The 23938-nt window shown below is 46.0% G+C and overlaps 1 protein-coding gene across 1 annotated transcript; it reads right to left on the minus strand.

The window, feature by feature from the left end:
- Positions 1-838: 838 nt before the first annotated feature.
- LOC123091541 (trihelix transcription factor GT-3b) lies at positions 839-2605 on the minus strand. The gene is made up of 2 exons (XM_044513102.1): positions 1522-2605; positions 839-1377 (listed from the first exon to the last, which is right to left on the minus strand). The coding sequence occupies exon 1, from the start codon at positions 2524-2526 to the stop codon at positions 1558-1560; it is 969 nt and encodes a 322-aa protein (XP_044369037.1). The 5' UTR covers positions 2527-2605; the 3' UTR covers positions 839-1377; positions 1522-1557.
- Between the last annotated feature and the right edge of the window lie 21333 nt (positions 2606-23938).

Consider the following 23938-nt stretch of genomic DNA (forward strand, 5'->3'; position numbering starts at 1 on the left):
AAACACTGTGGAGTGTGTTAGAAGCTATACTGACTACACATGCACTAAAGTTAACAACTTGCATGAAGTCGTACTGACCTCAAAGTCTCACATGCAATTGATATCATCATGTGGCTTTCACACAAAGATTCACGCTGCAGTTATATACTCCCTCCGTTCCAAAATAGATGACCCAACTTTGTACTAAAGTTAGTATAAAGTTGAGTCATCTATTTTAGAACGGAGGGAGTATATGTTTTGGAGGATGAATTCTTTACAACAGAATATGCTAATAACTTCGACTAGAGATATGCAGGAACTTGATTACTTGTGGGTTTTTCCCCACAATTTACATGAAAATTTTATAAAACTTAAAGGCACAAGGCTACTAGATAAAGTGGTTAGTTAAACTCCATATAACAAATAAGGCTTGCACTTTTGGCTGTATTTACATACAAGCTTGTGTTCATACTCTACTTTGTGCGTACACACTGTGTTGGTTCATGGTTTCATACTTGTCATATCTTCATCTACAACATCATTAGGGAAAGTCCACTTCTAATTAAATCATTATCATCGTCAAACAAGCACCATCTAGCCAGTATGCATGAACACATGATGCAGTCAGGGTTCTTCCAGTGGATTCTGGCTTCTGCACCTTCTGCACACATGTGTCGCACACCGGGCAAACATATACAAGCAGGGCATCGATACCCTTCCTGAACGATAAGCAAAGCAAAGCAAAATCAAAGCAGCTGCACTTGACTGCGCCCCCATCATGCCCTGCTGCGCCCCCTTTCTTTCCTCTCACTAGAAAACTTTTCAGATGCAAATCTCTTTAGGGCATGCAACTGAAAAAGAAGGAAAGATGTAGATAGATATATAGACCATGTTGCGCAAAAGCTACACATGCACACTGCAGAGATATATCTGAAGAAAAAAAAGGCAATAATGTATGTATGCAGACCCACGTTGTTAGATTCTGCCTGCGGCGACCATGACCGTCCACCTTGTGGAATGATGAGGAGAAGGAGGAGAAGCTAGCAACATCGATGGATGGGTTAATTGATCATGCAAAGTCATGCATGCATCCATGCATTTGGAAAGCTGCATGTTATAGCTAGCTTCTGAAGCTGATAAGACCAGTGAGTGAGTGAGTTTACAGTTGCAGGTCATGGCTAGACTAACAAAGGAAAGATGTTTGCAAAACCCTTTTCAACACACACCAACGCGCCGCCTTTCCTGACCTCTCACTGTCTAAAGAAACCCTAACAAAGGCACAAGCTAGGCATGCAAGATCGATCATGGATTTGATCTGTCGCTGCTACAACTGGTCTAAAAGTGCTTATCCGGCCGCCCGGCGCCCGCTTTGCGGCGATGGATGGATGGATCATCGTCCTGAGCAATTAAGAATCCAAAATTACGACCTCGATGAAAATGAGGAAAGAATTATTTGCTAGCATTACATTGCCTAGTGATGATGATTGAGGAGGGTGAATCCATGAAGTAACTAGCTAGCTAGCGAGTAACATTGATCCGTACCAGGGCATGGTGTGTGGCATGGATTGGTGGGGTGGATTAGGACGACGTGTCGCCGCCGAGCTTGGCCAGCAGGGCGGCGACGAGCTGGTGCCGGCGCTCCTCGCGCTCCTCGGCGCGCGCCCTCCACGCGTCCTCGCGCTCGCGCCAGCGGCGCACGAGCGCGAGCCGCTCCTCGCCGAGCGCGACCATGGCGGCGCGCCACTCCTCCTCGCGCGCCCGGCGCTCGGCGTCGCGCGCCTCCGCGGCCTCCATCCACCGCTCCTCCATCTCCATCTGCCGCCGCATGAACTCCCGCAGCACGGCCTCCACCTCGCCAATCTCGACCCCTCCTCCCGCTGATGCGGTCCTCGCCGGCGCCGCCTTCCTCCTCCGCTTCTTCCCCGCGCCCCGCGTCTCCGCATCGGCCCTGCCCTCCTCCTCGTCGAACATCTCCGCCTCCTCCTCGTCGTCCTCGTCCTCGTCGCCCTCGCCGCCGCCATCGTCGTCCGGATCGCGCCGCGCGGCGGCGTCCTTCCCCTTGGCCTTCTTGGCCTCCAATGCGCGCGCCCTCTCGACCCGCGCGTCGAAGATCCTCCGCATCTCGTCGTGGAACGGGAAGCTGCCCCTCGCCGCCGCGCCGGCGTGGTGGTCCCCGCCGCCAGCGGCCTCGGCCTGCGCGTCGCTGGCCGTGCCCTTGAACCTGGTGACGAGGTTCTTCCACTTGGACTTGCACTGGTCGGGGGTGCGCGCGAAGCCGCCCTGCGCGTTGAGGCGCGCGGAGACGGCCTCCCAGAGGGCCTTGTTGCGCTTGGTGGAGAGGAAGGAGTGGTCGAGGTCGGCGCGGATGGCGAGGAAGGCGGCCGTCTCGGCGTGCGACCACTGCGGCAGGCGCTCCCGCTCGGGCGGGTCGGCGGCGGGCGGAGGGGGGAGGGGGGGCGGCGGGTGGTAGGGGTGGGGAGGGGAGGAGGAGAGGAGCGGGTGGTAGGGATTGGAGAAGGCGGTGTTGAGGTGGTGGAAGGGATCCATGGCCGGTGGTGGTGGCGGTGGCGGTGGCGGTGGACGGGAAAGCGGAGCAAAGTGGGGGAAGATGAGAGAGAGAGATGGGGGGAAGGAATGGAAAGTCAAGAGGGGTCGAGATGGAGAGAGAAAGAGGCGAGGAAATCATCAATCTGTTTCAACGCGGAAACGGCTTGCTTTCCCACTGCTTTTGAATTCAAGATCTGGATCCTCTGCGCCGCCCGCCACGCTGCCTGCAAACCGCGTCTCCTCTTCTCTTCTCGAAGGCTATGCCCTCCACCTACATCAATGACAATGCATATCCAGTCCAAAAAACAAAGTGGCACGGAACCAAGAATGAGTTTTGTTGTTTGAACACTACGGACAAGACACCATGTCGTGCAGCATTTTGAAGTGTAACATTGTCACGTCATTGTTACAGTTATCAAACAAGTTTGGATCCGGAATGAAAACTTTAGGTCTGATCTTCGCTGGTTGTATCTGCAATGAAGCTGGTATTCGCGTCATCCTCTTGATGGAGGCATTTTTAGAGTTTGTCCGAAGGTCTTCTATCGGATGTGAAACCCATGATCTAGCCTTAGGGGGTGCATCTGACGATGACAGCACATTCCCGTCATCCTTTTCTTTCACCGCCATTGTTGAAGCACCTTTTCTCATCGTCGGATGATGTTGAGGGTACTGTTGCATGTTGTAGTTCATTTTAGCAAGAATTTCGGATGTTGTGTTTTTTTATCTTGCCTATGTGTCAATCATGTTGGTGTGCATTCTAATTATGCAGAGATTGTGTACGCGGTCGTAGTGTTTGTATTTTTTTCTTAATGCGACCTTATGAGTCAATAAAAAGTGTACTTTCCCGAAAAACTAGCATCATATCCATTTCAACACCATTTCCTTTTATTTTCAATAAGATTGAACCTCCTGATTTATGGGCCCATGGATGCACTCAACCATAGTTAATCCTACTAAAGAAAAAAGTCAGTTACGCCACTGGTGCTTAAACTTGGCGAGGAAAGTCACTTCAGTATCAAAACTTGCGGCATACATTGAACATGTACCGCAATTTGGCTCGAGCATAGAAATACAATACAAAACACGATTGTATACACATGCGGAGCTGACGAGGTGTGACAGCACGGTGCAGGCCCGTTGTAAGCGACAGGGGGTGGTAACTAGGCGTGTGCCTTTTTTGTGAAAACCCACTCATTTTTTATCTTTTCTAACGAAAAAACCTTGACGTGTGCATAGCACAAGACCACATGTCAACAAAAGAGCACAACTTAATTAGAAAGAGAAATTGCATCATAAGGTGATTCGAACCAGAACCTCGAGCTAACCTATGCGTGTTGGTAGCAACCCACCACGATAACACTTGATGTTCTATAAGGATACTCATTCCTTATATCATTTCTTTTAAACAACATAAATTAAGAATTTTAATTTCAAACACAAAAGATGCGGCCATGCGGGTCGAACACGCGACCTAACGCAAAAAAAGCTGACAAAACTACTAACCGAACAAACACAACTTTGTGATTTAGTTGGAATGTTAGGTTTTATGTTTACAACTGACCACAATCATGGGTTAAAACGGGCTGCATTTAGTGCGGCCCATTTTGAATATGAGTTTTGTTTTTTCTTCTCAATTTTCAAAAATTATAAAAAATGTGAATCATAATTATAAATAATATACATATCATTGTAAATATGTATCCATTTGATGATCTGTTGATGGCACAATAGGCTCATATTATTTTACATACATATATTTGTATTTATTTAAATTATTTTTGAAAACACACAAACTTTATCAAAAACATAAACATTTCTAAAGCAACGTTAAAAGAATTCAAGCATGAACACTTTTATATACTACGTGAATATTTTATTGAAAAACCTGTAAAATTTTAAACATATATGTAAATTTATTTTTATATACGTATTATTAAATTGCTATAATGTTTGTATTTAATATTAAAACACTTTTTAAAATTTTACAAACATTTGTATAATTCGTAGTTCGATTGTATTGATTTTTCTTAAATTAATAGGTGGGCATTTGGAATTACATGAGCATCTTTTTGTGTAATTTGTCTAATTTATATGTCTATTATTTATAATTAGGATTTATATTTTATTACAAATTTGTAAAAATGAAAAAAAGATAGTATGTTTTAGCCCATGAACACGGCTTGTTAGTGAACAAAATAATAACAATCCTATATAGAAAATAAATGGGTGTGGATATAGTGGCGGACGCCCCCACGACCGTTATTTGGGAATTATTAAAATTCTTAATTTATGTTGTCAAAGAATAGGATAACATCGTGTATCCTCCTAGGTATCAAAGTGTGTCATGGTAGGGTCGCTAGCCTAGCTTGCGTTACTAGTGGAAGTTGGCAGTTCGAATCCCACAAGGTGCAATTTTTCATTCTGATATTAAACTTGCGCTGTTTCCCTGATAGGTGGGCCCGTGCCCACAGGAGCTTTTAAACACACCACACGCCTGGTCTACACCGCCCGGTCACTGACAATGGGCCCTACACCACACTGTCATGCCTCATCAACATTGCACGCGTATTCAAATGAGTTTTGCACCGTATTTTGCACGCTGGACAAGTTGTAACACCAGTCAATGCATGCCGCAAGTTTAGAGCATCTCTAGTAGACTCCGCAAAACGTGCGAACCCGCAAAATCCCAGCGAGTATACGGGCTCGGCCTTTTTTTTGGCCAGAACAGAGCTTGTATACTCGTTCGGCCCGTAAAACATTTTACGGTGGCCCGCAAACCCCTCCCCCTCCCGACGCGGTATATCTATGGGTTTGCGGCGTCGATACAGGTCGAAACCCTATCCCTTCGCCACCGCGATTCCCCGCGATTCTCCAATCCCCTTTCTATTTCACGTCGTCGGTGAGTCTAATCCCGCCACTGAACGCTATCATGTGGGCGGAATATGGAGCTCCGGCGGGAGAGACAACCCCGAGCGCCAGCGGTGTGTCCGAGCGGACGGCGCGAGGAAGCGCGCGGCAAGGAAGTGCACCAACAACGGCCTCCAGTCGCCGGAGTCGCTCCTCCGTCGAGAGATGGAGGAGTACGACCGACGGCACGGGCTGATCTCCTCCGGTGTGGGCTCCTCCTCCGCCGGGGGGGGGGGTCCTCGCACGCCAGTCATCACATTGGTGAAAAGGGAGCCGGCGGATCTCCCGACCCTCCGCGTGGTGAAGTGGGAGCTCGAAGAGGAGCCGGTGCTGCGAGGCGGTGGTGTCATCAGGTCGAAGGATTTCCTCCCCCCGACCAAGGCAGAAATCTTCGAGCGGGCAATCATGGCGCGCAGCGCACGGGAGGAGGAGGAGGAGCAACAGTGACGGCGGTCGCTTGCGAACCTCGACAACGTCCTCCTCAACCATTGGCTCATGAAGGAGGAGTTCGCCAACAACCAAGACGCATGGCACCGCGAGAAGAAGGCGCGGGACAACATTTACATCGACCTCGTCTCCGATGACGATGCGCATATAGAGCATATACAATTTTAGATTTATGATATTCAATTCATTCAACCATTTACTCATAGCATATAAGTGAAGCACGAGAATAAATGACAAAATTCCCCAAAAAATATATAAGTGAAGAACAATGTGTAGTCAAATAGTTAAATAGCTATGTGAGGACTCTCTCTCATTTAAGATTTTAGATCCAATGGTTTTAGATCAATGCATAGTCAAATAGTTAAATAGCTATGCGAGAACTCTCTCTCATTCAAGATTTCAGATCCAATGATTTTAGTCAAATAGCTGGTAAATGAAAATACACTCCAAGCAAAACACATATCATGTGATGAATAAGAATATAGCTACAAGTAAGGTATACCGATAGTGTTGAAGATGAAAGAGCGGATACCTTCCGGGTATCCCCAACTTAGTTGCTTGGGTCTTCCTTGAATATTACCTTGGGGTGCCTTGGGCTGTTGGGCATGCCCAAGCTTAGTGTCTTTCCACTCCTTATTCTCCTCATATTGACATGTCACACAAAACTTGAAAACTTCAATCACACAAAACTTGACAGAACATCGTGAGATAGATTAGTATGATAAAGGGCAAACTATTCACTTTGGTACTGTCAAAGACAAGATTCATAATTTTTCTCACACAATGCCTACTGTACCTTATCATTTCCACAATTTATATTGAGCAATATAAGCCATAGAAAGTAAACTATGCATTGAAAACAGAACCTGTCAAAAACAAAATATTCTGTAATGATCTGGACAACGACCATACTTCTATAAATCCAAAAATTCTGAAAAATTAGGACAATGTGGGAAATTTTTATATCAATCTTGTGTAAAAAATCATAATTTTATCGCGTTCCAGTGAATTTAAACAATTCTGTTACTAGAAGCAAATGTTTCTGTTTTTGAATAGAATCAAGTCAACTATCATCCACACTACCCCAAAGGCTTTACTTGGCACTTTATTGAAATAAAACTATAAAACATGATTACTGAAGGAAATATGCCCTAGAGGCAATAATAAAGTTATTATTTATTTCCTTATATCATGATAAATGTTTATTATTCATGCTAGAATTGTATTAACCGGAAACATAATACATGTGTGAATACATAGACAAACAGAGTGTCACTAGTATGCCTCTACTTGACTAGCTCGTTAATCAAAGATGGTTATGCTTCTAACCATGGACAAAAGAGTTGTTATTTGATTAACGAGATCACATCATTAGTTGAATGATCTGATTGACATGACCCATTCCATTAGCTTAGCACCCAATCGTTTAGTATGTTGCTATTGCTTTCTTCATGACTTATACATGTTCCTATGACTATGAGATTATGCAACTCCCGTTTTCAGAGGAACACTTTGGGTGCTACCAAACGTCACAACGTAACTAGGTGATTATAAAGGAGCACTACAGGTGTCTCCAAAGGTACATGTTGGGTTGGCGTATTTCGAGATTAGGATTTGTCACTCCGATTGTCGGAGAGGTATCTCTGGGCCCTCTCGGTAATGCACATCACATAAGCCTTGCAAGCATTACAACTAATATGTTAGTTGTGAGATGATGTATTATGGAACGAGTAAAGAGACTTGCCGGTAACGAGATTGAACTAGGTATTGGATACCGACGATCGAATCTCGGGCAAGTGACATACCGATGACAAAGGGAACAGCGTATGTTGTTATGCGGTCTGACCGATAAAGATCTTCGTAGAATATGTAGGAGCCAATATGGGCATCCAGGTCCCGCTATTGGTTATTGGCCGGAGACGTGTCTCGGTCATGTCTACATTGTTCTCGAACCGTAGGGTCCGCACGCTTAAGGTTTCGATGACAGTTATATTATGAGTTTATGAGTTTTGATGTACCGAAGGAGTTCGGAGTCCCGGATGAGATCAGGGGCATGACGAGGAGTCTCGAAATGGTCAAGACGTAAAAATCAATATATTGGACGACTATATTCGGACATCGGAAAGGTTCCGAGTGATTCGAGTATTTTTCGGAGTACCGGGTAGTTACGGGAGAAGCAATGGGCCTTGACGGGCTTTAGTGGGAAGAGGAGAAAGGGCCAAGGGGCTGCTGCGCCCCCCTCCCCTTTGGTCCGAATTGGACTAGGGAATAGGGGGCCGGCCACCTCTCCTTCTCCTCCACTTCCTTCTCCCTTCCTCCCCTCTTGATGGACTCCTACTAGGACTTGGAGTCCTAGTAGGACTCCCATCCTGGCCGCACCAATAGCCCTGGCCGGCCTCCTCCTCCTCCATCCTTTATATACTGAGGCAGGGGGCACCCCATAGACACACAAGTTGATCTTCGTGATCGTTCCTTAGCCGTGTGCGGTGCCCCCCTCCACCATATTCCACCTCGGTCATATTGTAGCGGTGCTTAGGCGAAGCCCTGCGATGGTAGAACATCAAGATCGTCACCACGCCGTCGTGCTGATGGAACTCCTCCCCGAAGCTTTGCTGGATCGGAGCCCGGGGAGTGTCATCGAGCTGAACGTGTGCCAAGAACTCGGAGGTGCCGGAGTAACGGTACTTGGATCGGTCGGATCGTGAAGATGTACGACTACATCAACCGCGTTGTGCTAACGCTTCCGCAATCGATCTACAAGGGTACGCAGATCACACTCTCCCCTCTCGTTGCTATGCATCATCATGATCTTGCGTGTGCGTAGGAATTTTTTTGAAATTACTACGTTCCCCAACAGTGGCATCCGAGCCTAGGTTTTATATGTTGATGTTATATGCACGAGTAGAACACAAGTGAGTTGTGGGCGATATAAGTCATACTGCCTACCAGCATGTCATACTTTGGTTCGGCGGTATTGTTGGACGAGACGACCCGGACCAACATTACGCGTACGCTTACGCGAGACCGGTTCTCCCGACGTGCTTTGCACATAGGTGGCTTGCGGGCGACAGTCTCTCCAACTTTAGTTGAACAAAGTGTGGCTACGCCCGGTCCTTGCGAAGGTTAAAACGGCATCAACTTGACAAACTATCATTATGGTTTTGATGCGTAGGTGAGATTGGTTCTTGCTTAAGCCCGTAGCAGCCACGTAAAACTTGCAACAACAAAGTAGAGGACGTCTAACTTGTTTTTGCAGGGCATGTTGTGATGTGATATGGTCAAGACATGATGCTAAATTTTATTGTATGAGATGATCATGTTTTGTAACCGAGTTATCGGCAACTGGCAGGAGCCATATGGTTGTCGCTTTATTGCATGCAATGCAATCGTGATGTAATGCTTTACTTTATCACTAAGCGGTAGCGATAGTCGTGGAAGCATAAGATTGGCGAGACGACAACGATGCTACGATGGAGATCAAGGTGTCGCGCCGGTGACGATGGTGATCATGACGGTGCTTCGGAGATGGAGATCACAGGCACAAGATGATGATGGCCATATCATATCACTTATATTGATTGCATGTGATGTTTACTTTTATGCATCTTATCTTGCTTTGATTGACGGTAGCATTATAAGATGATCTCTCACTAAATTATCAAGAAGTGTTCTCCCTGAGTATGCACCGTTGCCAAAGTTCGTCGTGCCCAGACACCACGTGATGATCGGGTGTGATAAGCTCTACGTCCATCTACAACGGGTGCAAGCCAGTTTGCACACGCAGAATACTCGGGTTATACTTGACGAGCCTAGCATATGCAGATATGGCCTCGGAACACGGAGACCGAAAGGTCGAGCGTGAATCATATAGTAGATATGATCAACATAGTAATGTTCACCGATGAAACTACTCCATCTCATGTGATGATCGGACATGGTTTAGTTGATTTGGATCACGTGATCACTTAGAGGATTAGAGGGATGTCTATCTAAGTGGGAGTTCTTAAGTAATATGATTAATTGAACTTAAATTTATCATGAACTTAGTCCTGGTAGTATTAGCATATCTATGTTGTAGATCAATAGCTCGCGTTGTTGCTTCCCTATGTTTATTTTGATATGTTCCTAGAGAAAATTGTGTTGAAAGATGTTAGTAGCAATGATGCGGATTGGATCCGTGATCTGAGGTTTATCCTTATTGCTGCACAGAAGAATTATGTCCTTGATGCACCGCTAGGTGACAGACCTATTGCAGGAGCAGATGCAGACGTTATGAACGTTTGGCTAGCTCAATATGATGACTACTTAATAGTTTAAGTGCACCATGCTTAACAGCTTAGAATCGGGACTTCAAAGACGTTTTGAACGTCATGGACCATATGAGATGTTCCAGGAGTTGAAGTTAATATTTCAAGCAAATACCCGAGTTGAGAGATATGAAGTCTCCAACAAGTTCTATAGCTAAAAGATGGAGGAGAATCGCTCAACTAGTGAGCATGTGCTCAGATTGTCTAGGTACTACAATCGCTTGAATCAAGTGGGAGTTAATCTTCCAGATAAGATAGTGATTGACAGAATTCTCTAGTCACCATCACCAAGTTAGTAGAACTTCGTGATGAACTATAATATGCAAGGGATAACGAAAACAACTCCCAAGCTCTTCGTGATGCTGAAATCAACGAAGGTAGAAATCAAGAAAAAGATCAAGTGTTGATGGTTGATAAGATCACTAGTTTCAAGAAAAGGGCAGAGGGAAGAAGGGGAACTTCAAGAAGAACAGCAAGCAAGTTGCTGCTCAAGTGAAGAAGCCCAAGTCTGGTCCTAAGCGTGAGACTAAGTGCTTCTACTGCAAAGGGACTGGTCACTGGAAGCGGAACTACCACAAGTGATTGGCGGATAAGAAGGATGGCAAAGTGAACATAAGTATATTTGATATACATGTTATTGATGTGTACTTTACTAGTGTTTATAGCAAACCCTTAGTATTTGATACTAGTTCAGTTGCTAAGATTAGTAACTCGAAACGGGAGTTGCAAAATAAACAGAGACTAGTTAAGGGTGAAGTGACGATGTGTGTTGGAAGTGGTTCCAAGATTGATATGATCATCATCGCACACTCCCTATTATTTCGAGATTAGTGTTGAACCTAAATAAGTGTTATTTGGTGTTTGCGTTGAGCATGAATATGATTTGATCATGTTTATTGTAATATGGTTATTCATTTAAGAGAATAAATTGTTGTTCTGTTTATATGAATAAAACCTTATATGGTTACACACCCAATGAAAATAGTTCGTTGGATCTCGATCAAAGTGATACACATAATCATAATATTGAAACCAAAAGATGCAAAGTTAATAATGATAGTGCAACTTATTTGTAGCACTGCCGTTTAGGTCATATTGGTGTAAAGCGCATGAAGAAACTCCATGCTGATGGGCTTTTGGAATCACTTGATGCTTGCGAACCATGCCTCATGGGCAAGATGACTAAGACTCTGTTCTTCGGAACAATGGAGTGAGCAACAGATTTGTTGGAAATCATACATACTGATGTATATGGTCCGATGAATATTGAGGCTCGCGACAGGTATCATTATTTTCTGATCTTCACAGATGATTTGAGCAGATATGAGTATATCTACTTGATGAAACATAAGTCTGAAACATTTGAAAAGTTCAAAGAATTTCAGAGTGAAGTGAAAAATCATCGTAACAAGAAAATAAAGTTTCTACGATCTGATCATAGAGAAGAGTATTTGAGTTACGAGTTTGGCCTTCAGTTAAAAACAATGTGAAATAGTTTCACTACTCATGCCACCTGGAACACCACAATGTAATGGTGTGCCCAACGTCATAACCATACTTTATTAGATATGGTGCGATCTATGATGTCTCTTACCGATCTACCACTATCATTTTGGGGTTATGCATTAAAGACAGCCGCATTCACGTTAAAGGGGCACCATCAAAATCCGTTGAGACGACGCCTTATGAACTGTGGTTTGGCAAGAAACCAAAGTTGTCGTTTCTGAAAGTTTGGGGCTGCGATGCTTATGTGAAAAAGCTTCAACCTGATAAGCTCGAACCCAAATCAGAGAAATGTGTCTTCATAGGATATCCAAAGAAAACTATTGGATACACCTTCTATCACAGATCCGAAGGCAAGACTTTTGTTGCTAAATTCGGAAACTTTCTGGAGAAGGAGTTTCTCTCGAAAGAAGTGAGTGGGAGGAAAGTAGAAAACTTGATAAGGTAATTGTACCTTCTCCCTTATTGGAAAGTAGTTCATCACAGAAATCTGTTCTTGTGACTACTACACCAATTAGTGAGGAAGCTAATGATGATGATCATGTAACTTCAGATCAAGTTACTACTGAATCTCGTAGGTAAACCAGAGTGAAATCCGCACCAGAGTGGTACGGTAATCCTGTTCTGGAAGTCATGTTACTAGACCATGACGAACTTGCGAACTATGAGGAAGCGATGATGAGCCCAGATTCCGCGAAATGGTTTGAGGCCATGAAATCTGAGATATGATCCATGTATGAGAACAAAGTATGGACTTTGATGGATTTGCCTGATGATTGGCAAGCCATAGAAAATAAATGGATCTTCAAGAGGAAGATGGACGCTGATAGTAGTGTTACTATCTACAAAGCTAGAATTGTCGTAAAAGGTTTTCGACAAGTTCAAGGTGTTGACTACGATGAGAGTTTCTCACCCGTATCTATGCTTGAGTCTATCTGAATCATGTTAGTAATTGCCGCATTTTATGAAATATGGCAAATGGATAAACAAAACTACATTCCTTAATGGATTTATTAAAGGAGAGTTGTATATGATGCAACCAGAAGGTTTTGTCAATCCGAAAGGTGCTAACAAAATGTGCAAACTCCAGCGATCCATCTGTGGACTGGTGCAAGCATCTCAGAGTTGGAATATACACTTTGATGAGTTGATCAAAGCATATAGTTTTATACAGACTTGCGGTGAAGCCTGTATTTACGAGAAAGTGAGTGGGAGCACTACAGCATTTCTGATAAGTATATGTGAATGACATATTGTTGATCGGAAATAATGTAGAATTATTCTGTAAAGCATAAAGGAGTGTTTGAAAGGAGTTTTTCAAAGAAAGACTTCGGTGAAGCTGCTTAAATATTGAGCTTCAAGATCTATAGAGATATATCAAGACGCTTGATAAGTTTTTTCAATAAGTACATACCTTGACAAAATTTTGAAATAGTTCAAAATGGAGCAGTCAAAGAAAGAGTTCTTGCCTATATTACAAGGTGTGAAGTTGAGTAAGACTCAAAGCCCGACCACGGCAGAAGATAGAAAGAAAATGAAAGTCATTCCCTATGCCTTGGCCATAGGTTCTATAAAGTATGTCATGCTATATACCAGATCTATTGTATACCCTGCACTGATTTGGCAAGGGAGTACAATAGTGATCTAGGAGTAGATCACTGGACAGCGGTCAGAATTATCCTTAGTGAAATAAGGATATGTTTCTCGATTATGGACGTGACAAAAAGGTTCGTCGTAAAAGGTTACGTCGATGCAAGTTTTGACACGGATCTGGATGACTCTAAGTCTCGATCTAGATACATATTGAAAGTGGGAGCAATTAGCTAGAGTAGCTCCGTGCAGAGCATTGTAGACATAGAAAATTGCAAAATACATAACGGATCTGAATGTGAAAGACCGTTGACTAAGATTCTCTCACAAGCAAAACATGATCACACCTTAGTACTCTTTGGGTGTTAATCACATAGCGATGTGAACTAGATTACCGAATCTAGTAAACCCTTTGGGTGTTGGTCACATGGCGATGTGAACTATGGGTGTTAATCACATGATGATGTGAACTATCGATGTTAATCACATGATGATGTGATCTAGATTATTGACTCTAGTGCAAGTGGGAGACTGAAGGAAATATGCCCTAGAGGCAATAATAAAGTTATTATTTATTTCCTTATATCATGATAAATGTTTATTATTCATGCTAGAATTGTATTAACCGGAAACATAATACATGTGTGAATACATAGACAAACAGAGTGTCACTAGTATGCCTCTACTTGACTAGCTCGTTAATCAAAGATGGTTATGTTTCCTAACCATGGACAAAAGAGTTGTTATTTGATTAACGAGATCACATCATTAGTTGAATGATCTGATTGACATGACCCATTCCATTAGCTTAGCACCCGATCGTTTAGTATGTTGCTATTGCTTTCTTCATGACTTATACATGTTCCTATGACTATGAGATTATGCAACTCCCGTTTGCCGGAGGAACACTTTGGGTGCTACCAAACGTCACAACGTAACTGGGTGATTATAAAGGAGCACTACAGGTGTCTCCAAAGGTACATGTTGGGTTGGCGTATTTCGAGATTAGGATTTGTCACTCCGATTGTCGGAGAGGTATCTCTGGGCCCTCTCGGTAATGCACATCACATAAGCCTTGCAAGCATTACAACTAATATGTTAGTTGTGAGATGATGTATTACGGAACGAGTAAAGAGACTTGCCGGTAACGAGATTGAACTAGGTATTGGATACCGACGATCGAATCTCGGGCAAGTAACATACCGATGACAAAGGGAACAACGTATGTTGTTATGCGGTCTGACCGATAAAGATCTTCGTAGAATATGCAGGAGCCAATATGGGCATCCAGGTCCCGCTATTGGTTATTGACCGGAGACGTGTCTCGGTCACGTCTACATTGTTCTTGAGCCGTAGGGTCCGCACGCTTAAGGTTTCGATGACAGTTATATTATGAGTTTATGAGTTTTGATGTACCGAAGGAGTTTGGAGTCCCGGATGAGATCAGGGACATGACGATGAGTCTCGAAATGGTCGAGACGTAAAAATCAATATATTGGACGACTATATTCGGACATCGGAAAGGTTCCGAGTGATTCGGGTATTTTTGGAGTACCGGGTAGTTACGGGAGAAGCAATGGGCCTTGATGGGCTTTAGTGGGAAGAGGAGAAAGGGCCAAGGGGATGCTGCGCCCCCCTCCCCTTTGGTCTAAATTGGACTAGGGAAAAGGGGGCCGGCCACCTCTCCTTCTCCTCCACTTCGTTCTCCCTTCCTCCCCTCTTGATGGACTCCTACTAGGACTTGGAGTCCTAGTAGGACTCCCATCCTGGCCGCACCAATAGCCTTGGCCGGCCTCCTCCTCCTCCATCCTTTATATACTGAGGCAGGGGGCACCCCATAGACACACAAGTTGATCTTCGTGATCGTTCCTTAGCCGTGTGCGGTGCCCTCCTCCACCATATTCCACCTCGGTCATATTGTAGCGGTGCTTAGGCGAAGCCCTGCGATGGTAGAACATCAAGATCGTCACCACGCCGTCGTGCTGACGGAACTCCTCCCCGAAGCTTTGCTGGATCGGAGCCCGGGGAGTGTCATCGAGCTGAACGTGTGCCAAGAACTTGGAGGTGCCGGAGTAACGGTACTTGGATCGGTCGGATCGTGAAGACGTACGACTACATCAACCGCGTTGTGCTAACAATTCCGCAATCGATCTACAAGGGTACATAGATCACACTCTCCCCTCTCGTTGCTATGCATCATCATGATCTTGCGTGTGCGTAGGAAATTTTTTGAAATTACTACGTTCCCCAAAAATTACTACAGTAGCTTAATCATGTGAACACACAAAAACAGTAGGTATAATGTTGGTTGTCTCCCATCAAGCATTTTTCTTTAAAGCTATTTAGCTAAACAGTGATATTTTAATGATACTCTTCCAAGCCCAATTTTGATGATAATTTTATTCATACTCTAAAATATATAAGTGAAGTTCACGGAGCATTCTACAATTAATATATATATATATTGACCAATATCCAAAATCAAAATGTATAAGTGAAGCACACAGAGCATTCTATAAAGTCATACTCAAAAGATTTAAGTGAAGCACAAAGAGCATTCTATAAAGCCATACTCAAAAGATTTAAGTGAATCACATGAAGCACTCTATAAATCAATGAAGGACTATCTCATACTAGCATGGTGCATAAAGTAAAAGAAAACAAAAATAAACGCAATAGACGCATATCATGTGAACAAAACAAAAACCGAGGTATACCGATAATTGTTGAAGAAGAAACATGGGATGCCAACCGGGGCATCCCCAAGCTTAGATGCTTGAGTACCCTTGAAATATTTACTTGGGGTGCCTTGGGCATCCCCAAGCTTGAACACTTGCCTCTCTTTATTCTTCTCATATAGATAACTCCTCGATCTTCGAACACTTCATCCTCACAAAACTTAACAAAAAACCTTGTGAGATTCGTCAGTATAATAAGGCAAATCACTACTCTTAGGTACTATTGTAAACTCATTACAATTTCATATTAGCATTATATCTATTGTATTCCAACTTCACCATGTTTAATACCCCCCGATACAGCATAGGGATTCATTGAAATAAGCGAACAACACATAGAAAACAGAATCTGTCCAAAACAGGACAATCTGTAGCAATTTGGAAATTTCGTATACTTATGTAACTCCAAAAACTCTGAAAAATTAGGAATTTTTTTTCATATCAGTACTGTGTAAACACTTCAAGATTTTATCGCGCTCCAGTAAGAAATGTAAATTCAATTACTACAGCAAAAGTTTCTATTTTTTGACTGCACAAAGCAAACAAACAATCTAATCATCCTAAAGCCAAATCTTGGTGCATTATTTTTATAATACATTGTGTATATATATATATATATATATATATATATATATATAAGGGGATAATTATTTTTGAGAAACTTCCATGAAAAATTCTACATTGTTTCGATGAGCATGAACACAAGTGTTCAAGGTCGACCCTCACTTCTCCAGTGCATAACCTTCCAATCACTTCTCTTTTTGAAAAAGTTTATAGGCATAAGAGGCAAGTGAAAAAAATTGCATTTTGCATTCTTTTGTTTATTTCACCCACAACTAAAGAAAACTAAAACAAAATGGAAAACAAAATCTACTTAGTGAAGAAAGCAAACAAGCATACACGAGAATATCAACCCCACGCTATTGCTCCCCGGCAACGGCGCCAAAAAAGAGCTTGATAATCCTCAAGTGCAAGGAATCATCATAGAAATTTGCAAAGGTGGAAGTGATAAGTATGGAGTGTCGAACCCATAAGAAGCTAAAGGTAAGATCAATATTCTCTCAAGTCCTATCTGCCACGGATATGACTCTACTGAAGAAATATGTCCTAGAAGCAATAATAAAGTTGTTATTTATATTTCCTTATATCATGTTAAATGTTTATTATTCATGCTAGAATTGTATTAACCGAAAACTTGATACATGTGTGGATACATAGACAAAACACAGTGTCCCTAGTATGCCTCTACTAGACTAGCTCGTTAATCAAAGATGGTTAAGTTTCTAACCATATACATGCGTTGTCATTTGATGAACGGGATCACAACATTAGGAGAATTATGTGATGGACAAGAGCCATCCATTAGCTTAGCATAATGATCGTTAAGTTTTATTGCTATTGCTTTCTTCATGACTTTTACATATTCCTTTGACTATGAGATTATGCAACTCCCAAATACCAGAGGAATACCGGAGGAATACCTTATGTGCTATCAAACATCACAACATAACTAAGTGATTATAAAGATGCTCTGCAGGTATCTCCAAAGGTGTTTGTTGGGTTGGCATAGATCGAGATTAGGATTTGTCACTCCGAGTATCGGAGAGGTATCTCTGGGCCCTCTCGGTAATGCACATCATGATAAGCCTTGCAAGCAATGTGACTAATGAGTTAGTTGCGGGATAATGCATTACAGAATGAGTAAAGAGACTTGCCGGTAATGAGATTGAACTAGGTATGAAGATACCGATGATCGAATCTCGGGCAAGTAACATACCGATGACAAAGGGAATAACGTATGTTGTCATTACAGTTTGATCGATAAAGATCTGCGTAGAATATGTAGGAACCAATATGAGCATCCAGGTTCCGATGTTGGTTATTGACCGGAGAGGTGTCTCGGTCATGTCTACATAGTTCTCGAACCCATAGGGTCCGCACACTTAACGTTCGATGATGAATTGTATTATGAGTTAAGTGAGTTGGTGACCAAATGTTGTTCGGAGTCCCGGATGAGATCAGGGACATGACGAGGAGTCTCAAAATGGTCGAGAGGTAAATATTGATATATTGGATGATAGTATTCGGACACCGGAAGTGTTTCAGAATGTATCACGTAGATATCGGATTACCGGGGGGGGGGGGGGGGTTAACGGAACCCCCCGCGGGAAAATATGGGCCATAGGAGGGAGGCAAGCCAACCCACAAGAGGCGGCGCCCCCCCAAGGGAGGAGTCTGAATTGGACTAGGGGAGGGGGCGGCGCCCCCTTTTCCTTCTCCTTCTCTCTCTACTTCCCCCGTTCCCCTTCTGGTAAAAGGAAGGGGGGGAATCCTACTAGGAGCCCAAGTGGGACTCCTCCCACTTGGGCGTGCCTAGGTCCGGCCTTCTCCCCTCTCCCTCCTTTATATACGCGGGCGGGGCGCCTCTAACACACACCAATTGTTCCAAGCCGTGTGCGGCGCCCCTTCCCTCCATAGTTTACTCCTCCGGTCATATTCACGTAGTGCTTAGGTGAAGCCCCGCGCTGATCACTTCACCATCACCGTCATCACACCATCGCGCTGATGGAACTCTCCTTCGACACTTTGCTGGATCAAGAGTTCGAGGGACATCATCGAGCTGAACGTGTGTGATGACCCACAAGTATAGGGGATCAATTGTAGCTCTTTTTGATAAGTAAGAGTGTCGAATCCAACGAGGAGTAGAAGGAAATGACAAGTGGTTTTCAGCAAGGTAATGTCTGCAAGTGCTGAAATTGTAAGTAGCAGAGTAGTTTGATAGCAAGATAATTTGTAACGAGCAAGTAACGATAGTAGTAACAAAAGTGCAGCAAGGTAGCCCAATCCTTTTGAGGTAAAGGACAGGCCAAAACAGTCTCTTATGATAAGAAAAGCGTTCTTGAGGGTACACGGGATTTTCATCTAGTCACTTTCATCATGTTGGCTTAATTCGTGTTCGGTACTTTGATAATTTGATCTGTGGGTGGACTGGTGCTTAGGTGCTATTCTTACTTGAACAAACCTCCTACTTATGATTACCCCCCCGCAAGCATCCGCAACTACGAGAAAAGTATTAAGAATAAATTCTAACCATAGCGTTAAAGTTGTGGATCCAATCGGCCCCTTACAAAATAGTGCATAAACTAGGGTTTAAGCTTCTGTCACTCTCGAAACCCATCATCTAATTGCTACTCCACAATGCATTCCCTTAGGCCAAAATATGGTGAAGTGTCATGTAGTCGACGTTCACATGACACCAGTAAGGGAATCACAACATACATACTATCAAAATATCAAACACATATCAAGTTAACATGATTACTTGCAACATGATTTCTCCCGTGATCCCAAGAACAGAAGTAACTACTCAGAAATGATAATTATGCTCAAGATTAGAGGGGTATTAAATAGCATGTTGGATCTGAACATATAATCTTCCACCAAATAAACCATATAGTAATCAACTACAAGATGTAATCAACACTACTAGTCACCCACAAGCACCAATCTATAGTTTCGGTAACAAGATTGAACACAGGAGATGAACTTGGGTTTGAGAGGAGATGGTGCTGTTGAGGATGTTAATGGAGATTTCCCTCCCCAAGATGGGAGAGTGGTTGGTGATGATGATGACGATGATTTCCCCCTCCGGGAGGGAAGTTCCCGCAGCAGAATCACTCCACCGGAGGGCAAAAGTGCTCCTGTTCAAGTTCCGCCTCGAGACGGCGGCGCTCCGTCCCGACAGTCCTGTCGGGGGACTAATCCACGAGCACCTATGGGACCGGCGGACCGAGTCCCTTTTGGTTCGGCGGGGGCGAGGGTCGCACGAAGAGCGGATCGAGGCGAAGCACACGAGCAGTTTACCCAGGTTCGGGCCGCACGGATGCGTAAAACCCTACTCCTGCTTTGTGGTTTGTATTGAGTTCTTGCTCGGGAGCGCGGAGTGCTACAGTACACCCCAGCAGCTAACGAGACCGAGCATGAGTGTTCTCTTCCTCCCCCCCTCCATGTTGCGCATGGGCCTCCTTTAATATGCTCAAGGGGTCACCGACAGGTGGCAACGTAGACAAGGGTAAAAATGGAAAGGTGTTGCGGTTGGTACAGCTACCTGCTACAGTGTATCATACCTAACCCTGACGGCAGGGGACCAGGGCATTAAATGCCCGTCTACGTCGCCTAAATAGTGCAAAAGGGACCGTCAGGGACGCCACCGCTCGCCACGATGGCAATCTTGTCAGCGCCGCTTGCCACCGCGCACCGCTGGCTGCACAGCCTCCCGCCACGTATGCCTGGAAGGGTCCCAGAGCGACACGTTGGTGGATGTGCTGGAGCGCGGACACAGAGTGATGGCTTGCCGCGGCAAGCGCCTTGCCGCGGTCGTTGTCTTGTCACGTTCGGGAGCTTGTCGCTCACCGGGCCTTGCCGGGACGCGTGGCGCATCGCGGCAAGTTCCTTGAGATGCCTTGGTTGGCCTTCCCGGCAAGCTCCTCTTGCCGGGGTCTTGTCTCCTTGGCTTGGATACTTTGTCCTTGAATGGCTCCAAAGGAACCACGGAGGACCTTGGCGGTCACCCGGCAAGCCTTGCCACGGGATGCTGCGACTGCCCGTGCACAAGTTCGGGATACTAGGGTACCCCTACTCTAGTACACCGACAGGAGCCCCCGGGCCTGGGCCATACACGGTGCCGAGCGCTGTTGGGCCAGGCCCAAAACAGGGCACGGGCACGCGTGGCTTGGGTTACGCCGTATCTCTCCCCGTATCCACCGCGCCCTCCCCGAACGGCACGCATTGAATGCGGCGTCGTGGGATAGATCGTGGGTGGTTTCTTTATTCGGAAAGGCGGAACGTCCACCCCTCCCTCTTTATAAGCATGGGAAACAGGGGTAGTTCGCCCATTCGCCGGTTGCTACTCCAATCTCGGAAACCTCCGCCGCTCCCTCATCTTCCCAAAGCTGAAAGAGAGCAGCGCCCCGCCCCCCATCGCCACCAGCACCACCAACGCCGTCGACCTCCTCCACCACTTCCGCCATGGCTCCGAGAGCCGACAAAGGGAAGGTTGTGAAGTCGACCGAGGCGCAGCGGCTTGCGGCGCTGCGAAAGGAGCGGGCAATCTTCCCCCCCAAGCTCGCCGCAAGGGAGCTGAGGGAGAATTACTACCTCTTCTGGTCGACGGAGACGCGAGCGCATCCGCGTACGAAGGTACTTCCAGCCGCCGCTTGGAAAATGGCTCCAAACGGATATCCTTTCTTCGCCTTGTTCTTCTACTGCGGGCTCTGCCCGCCCTTCTCTGAGTTTTTCTGCGATATTATGAACACCTACGGGTTCCGCCTCCTTGACTTCACCCCTAATGCTGTTTTGACCATGGCAGTTTTTGCACATCTCTGTGAAAACTTTGTCGGAGTCTATCCCAATGTAGCCCTTTTTCGCCACTTCTTTTTGGGTATTTGCTTGACTTTTCTCACTTTTCCGTCCATCAGACCCATCTGCTGCGGAGCTGATGGAGACCAAGGTTGCTGCCAACGACGCCGCTGCCACTGAAGAAGCAGCCGGCGCTGATGATCCCGCCGGCGACGAGGCCGCCAAAGCTGCCGCCACAGCAGCTGGCGAGGGGTCTGGCGATCGCACTGACGGCCCTGAGGCCGCAGGAGCGCCAGGCGCTACGTCGACCGCCGACCCGTCCGCCGCTGCCGCAGCGCCAGGCTTCGAAGAGCCCCAGCCAGGCGTCTACTTGAAGGCCGGCGATGGCGTCTTCATCAACCTCCCCTGGGCGTCAAGCTCCAGGGCGCCGGTCGAGGGAGAGAGCTTTGATGGAGAGGTGCTCGCCTCCGCTGGGCTGATGCTAGTTGATGCGCCGAGCAGCAGCAGCGGCGAGCCTGAGGAGGAGCGGCTGCTGCGGAAGCTGTTGTCGCTCTACCGCACGCGGCAAGCCAAGCTGGAATCCCGCGAGGCGCTTGTCGCGAAGGCGGGAGCGGACATCGAGAAGCGCGCGGAGGAGCTCCGGGGTCTCAACCAGGAAGCTCTCCGGTCCCTGGCAGAGGAGCGGGGGCAACTCGCCGAAGAGCAGAAGGCCTTCTTCCTCGAGAAGGCCGAAGTTGAAGAGCAACAGCGGCTTGCCGCTGAGAAGCTGTCTGCGCAGGAGGGCGAGCTGGTGCAGCAGAAAGTTAACCTCGACAGCCACGAGGAGGAGCTTGCCGCGCATGAGCAAAAATTCGGCGGAGCCCTTAAGCAAGCAGAGGATGCTGCCGCAGTTGCCGAGGCCGCCAAGAAGGAGCTGGAGACGAAGGTGGCGCAGCTGGAGGCCGATCTCAAGGTGAGTGGTGAAGAGCTTGCCACGCTCAAGCGTGAGCGGGAGAAGGACGCCCACAGCAACTCAGAGCTGCAGGTTCGTCTCGCCGAGAAGGGCAAAGAGCTTAGCGCCGCCAAGGACTCCAACGCAGATCTTGAGTTGAAGCTGACCACTTTGACCAAGATGCTGGACGGCGCCAGGGAGCAGGAGGTGGCCTTGAAGGAGGAGATCAAGGGCGACAAGGCGCTGCTGGTGACTGCTGCCGCCGCCCAGAATGCTTTTAGGGAGAAAGTGGAGCACTGGACGGAGGGTCTCGTGAATGCTGCCGCAGATATCGACAGGGAGCTGGCGCAGCTGGGGGTGGAGGATCTCGGGTATCCCTCTGATGAGAACCTCCAACTTAGCATCAAGCTCACCTTGTTCTTCAAAGGCGTGGCGACGGCCCTCCAGCGGCTCCGGGAGAAGATCCCAAAGCAGCTGGCCGACGAGTCACGCAAGATCTGCGCGGGAGCTCTTCAAAAGGTGTTGGTGAAGGTGGCCTTCCGCAACCCGGGCCTCAACCTCACCAACGTCCTCAAGACCCTGCCGCCGGATGCTGATCTGGAGGCGCTCAAGACCCTTGTCGCACCCATTGTGGATAAGGTGAGCAGGATCAAGAGGATTGAGGGCGATCGCGTAGACTAGGCCGCCCGTTTTCTTCTTTTCTTGTCACTGCTGGTCATGTTATGAGAACAATCTGTTAGAGCCGTGACAAGCTACCTTGTAATATAACTCTATTCCGGGTAATGATTGCAATGTTATTCCCTTTACTTGATTTCTCCCTTTGTATGTTTTTGCCCTATGCTTTTAGGGAACTTGCCAGTGCAGGCACCATAGCCGCGAGCACTGAGTGCGGGACGTCAGCAGCCTGCTGGCGGTGCCGCTACCGACAAGAAACCTTGTCGCAACTAGTCGCAGCTCACTTAAGTTGTTGAGCGGACTCGAAACAAAGTAAGGGCACAACTAGCTACGAGTTGGTTCCTCCGTGCACAGGTTTTCCATACAAAGTGCGGTCGTTCAAGGGAGATAACTTAAAAATTTAAAAAATCTGATTGCTCAAACTTTGGCAACTTAGCTTTTCTGTTGTTTGCTTCCCGGTAAGGCGAAACTTTCTTGAACGACGCCTGGTCCATACCATTATCTTCTCCTTTCCCCCCGGCAAACTTGTGGGCAAGGGAACCTTCCTTTCCTTGAGAAAAAAGAAAGAGGAGAAAATAAAGATATGGAGCCTTACGGCTCGTTATTGCTTACCGGGGAGTAGGTGCTGCACAAAGTGTCAGATCACATATGCAAAAAATAGAAAGCATGAAATTGACAAGATGTGCGGAGCATATGAGCTTTACTTATGCACGGGGTCTGCGCCCGGCTTTGTACAAAGGATCACGTGCAACAGCGGCAAGACTTGTACAAAAGGTGGTTGCCGGAACAGGTTCCGGCAACCGCGCCTTACGGGTAAAACTTACGAAGATGCTCAATGTTCCAGGAATTGCTCACCGGAATGCTATCTTCGGTCTCAAGGCAGACATCGCCAGGCCTAGTGACTCGTTTCGCCCGGTAAGGGCCTTCCCACTTCGGCGTCAACTTGTTGGAATTCT

The sequence above is a fragment of the Triticum aestivum genome, chromosome 1A, assembly GCF_018294505.1.
Source record: "Triticum aestivum cultivar Chinese Spring chromosome 1A, IWGSC CS RefSeq v2.1, whole genome shotgun sequence".
NCBI classification, from domain to species: domain Eukaryota; kingdom Viridiplantae; phylum Streptophyta; class Magnoliopsida; order Poales; family Poaceae; genus Triticum; species Triticum aestivum.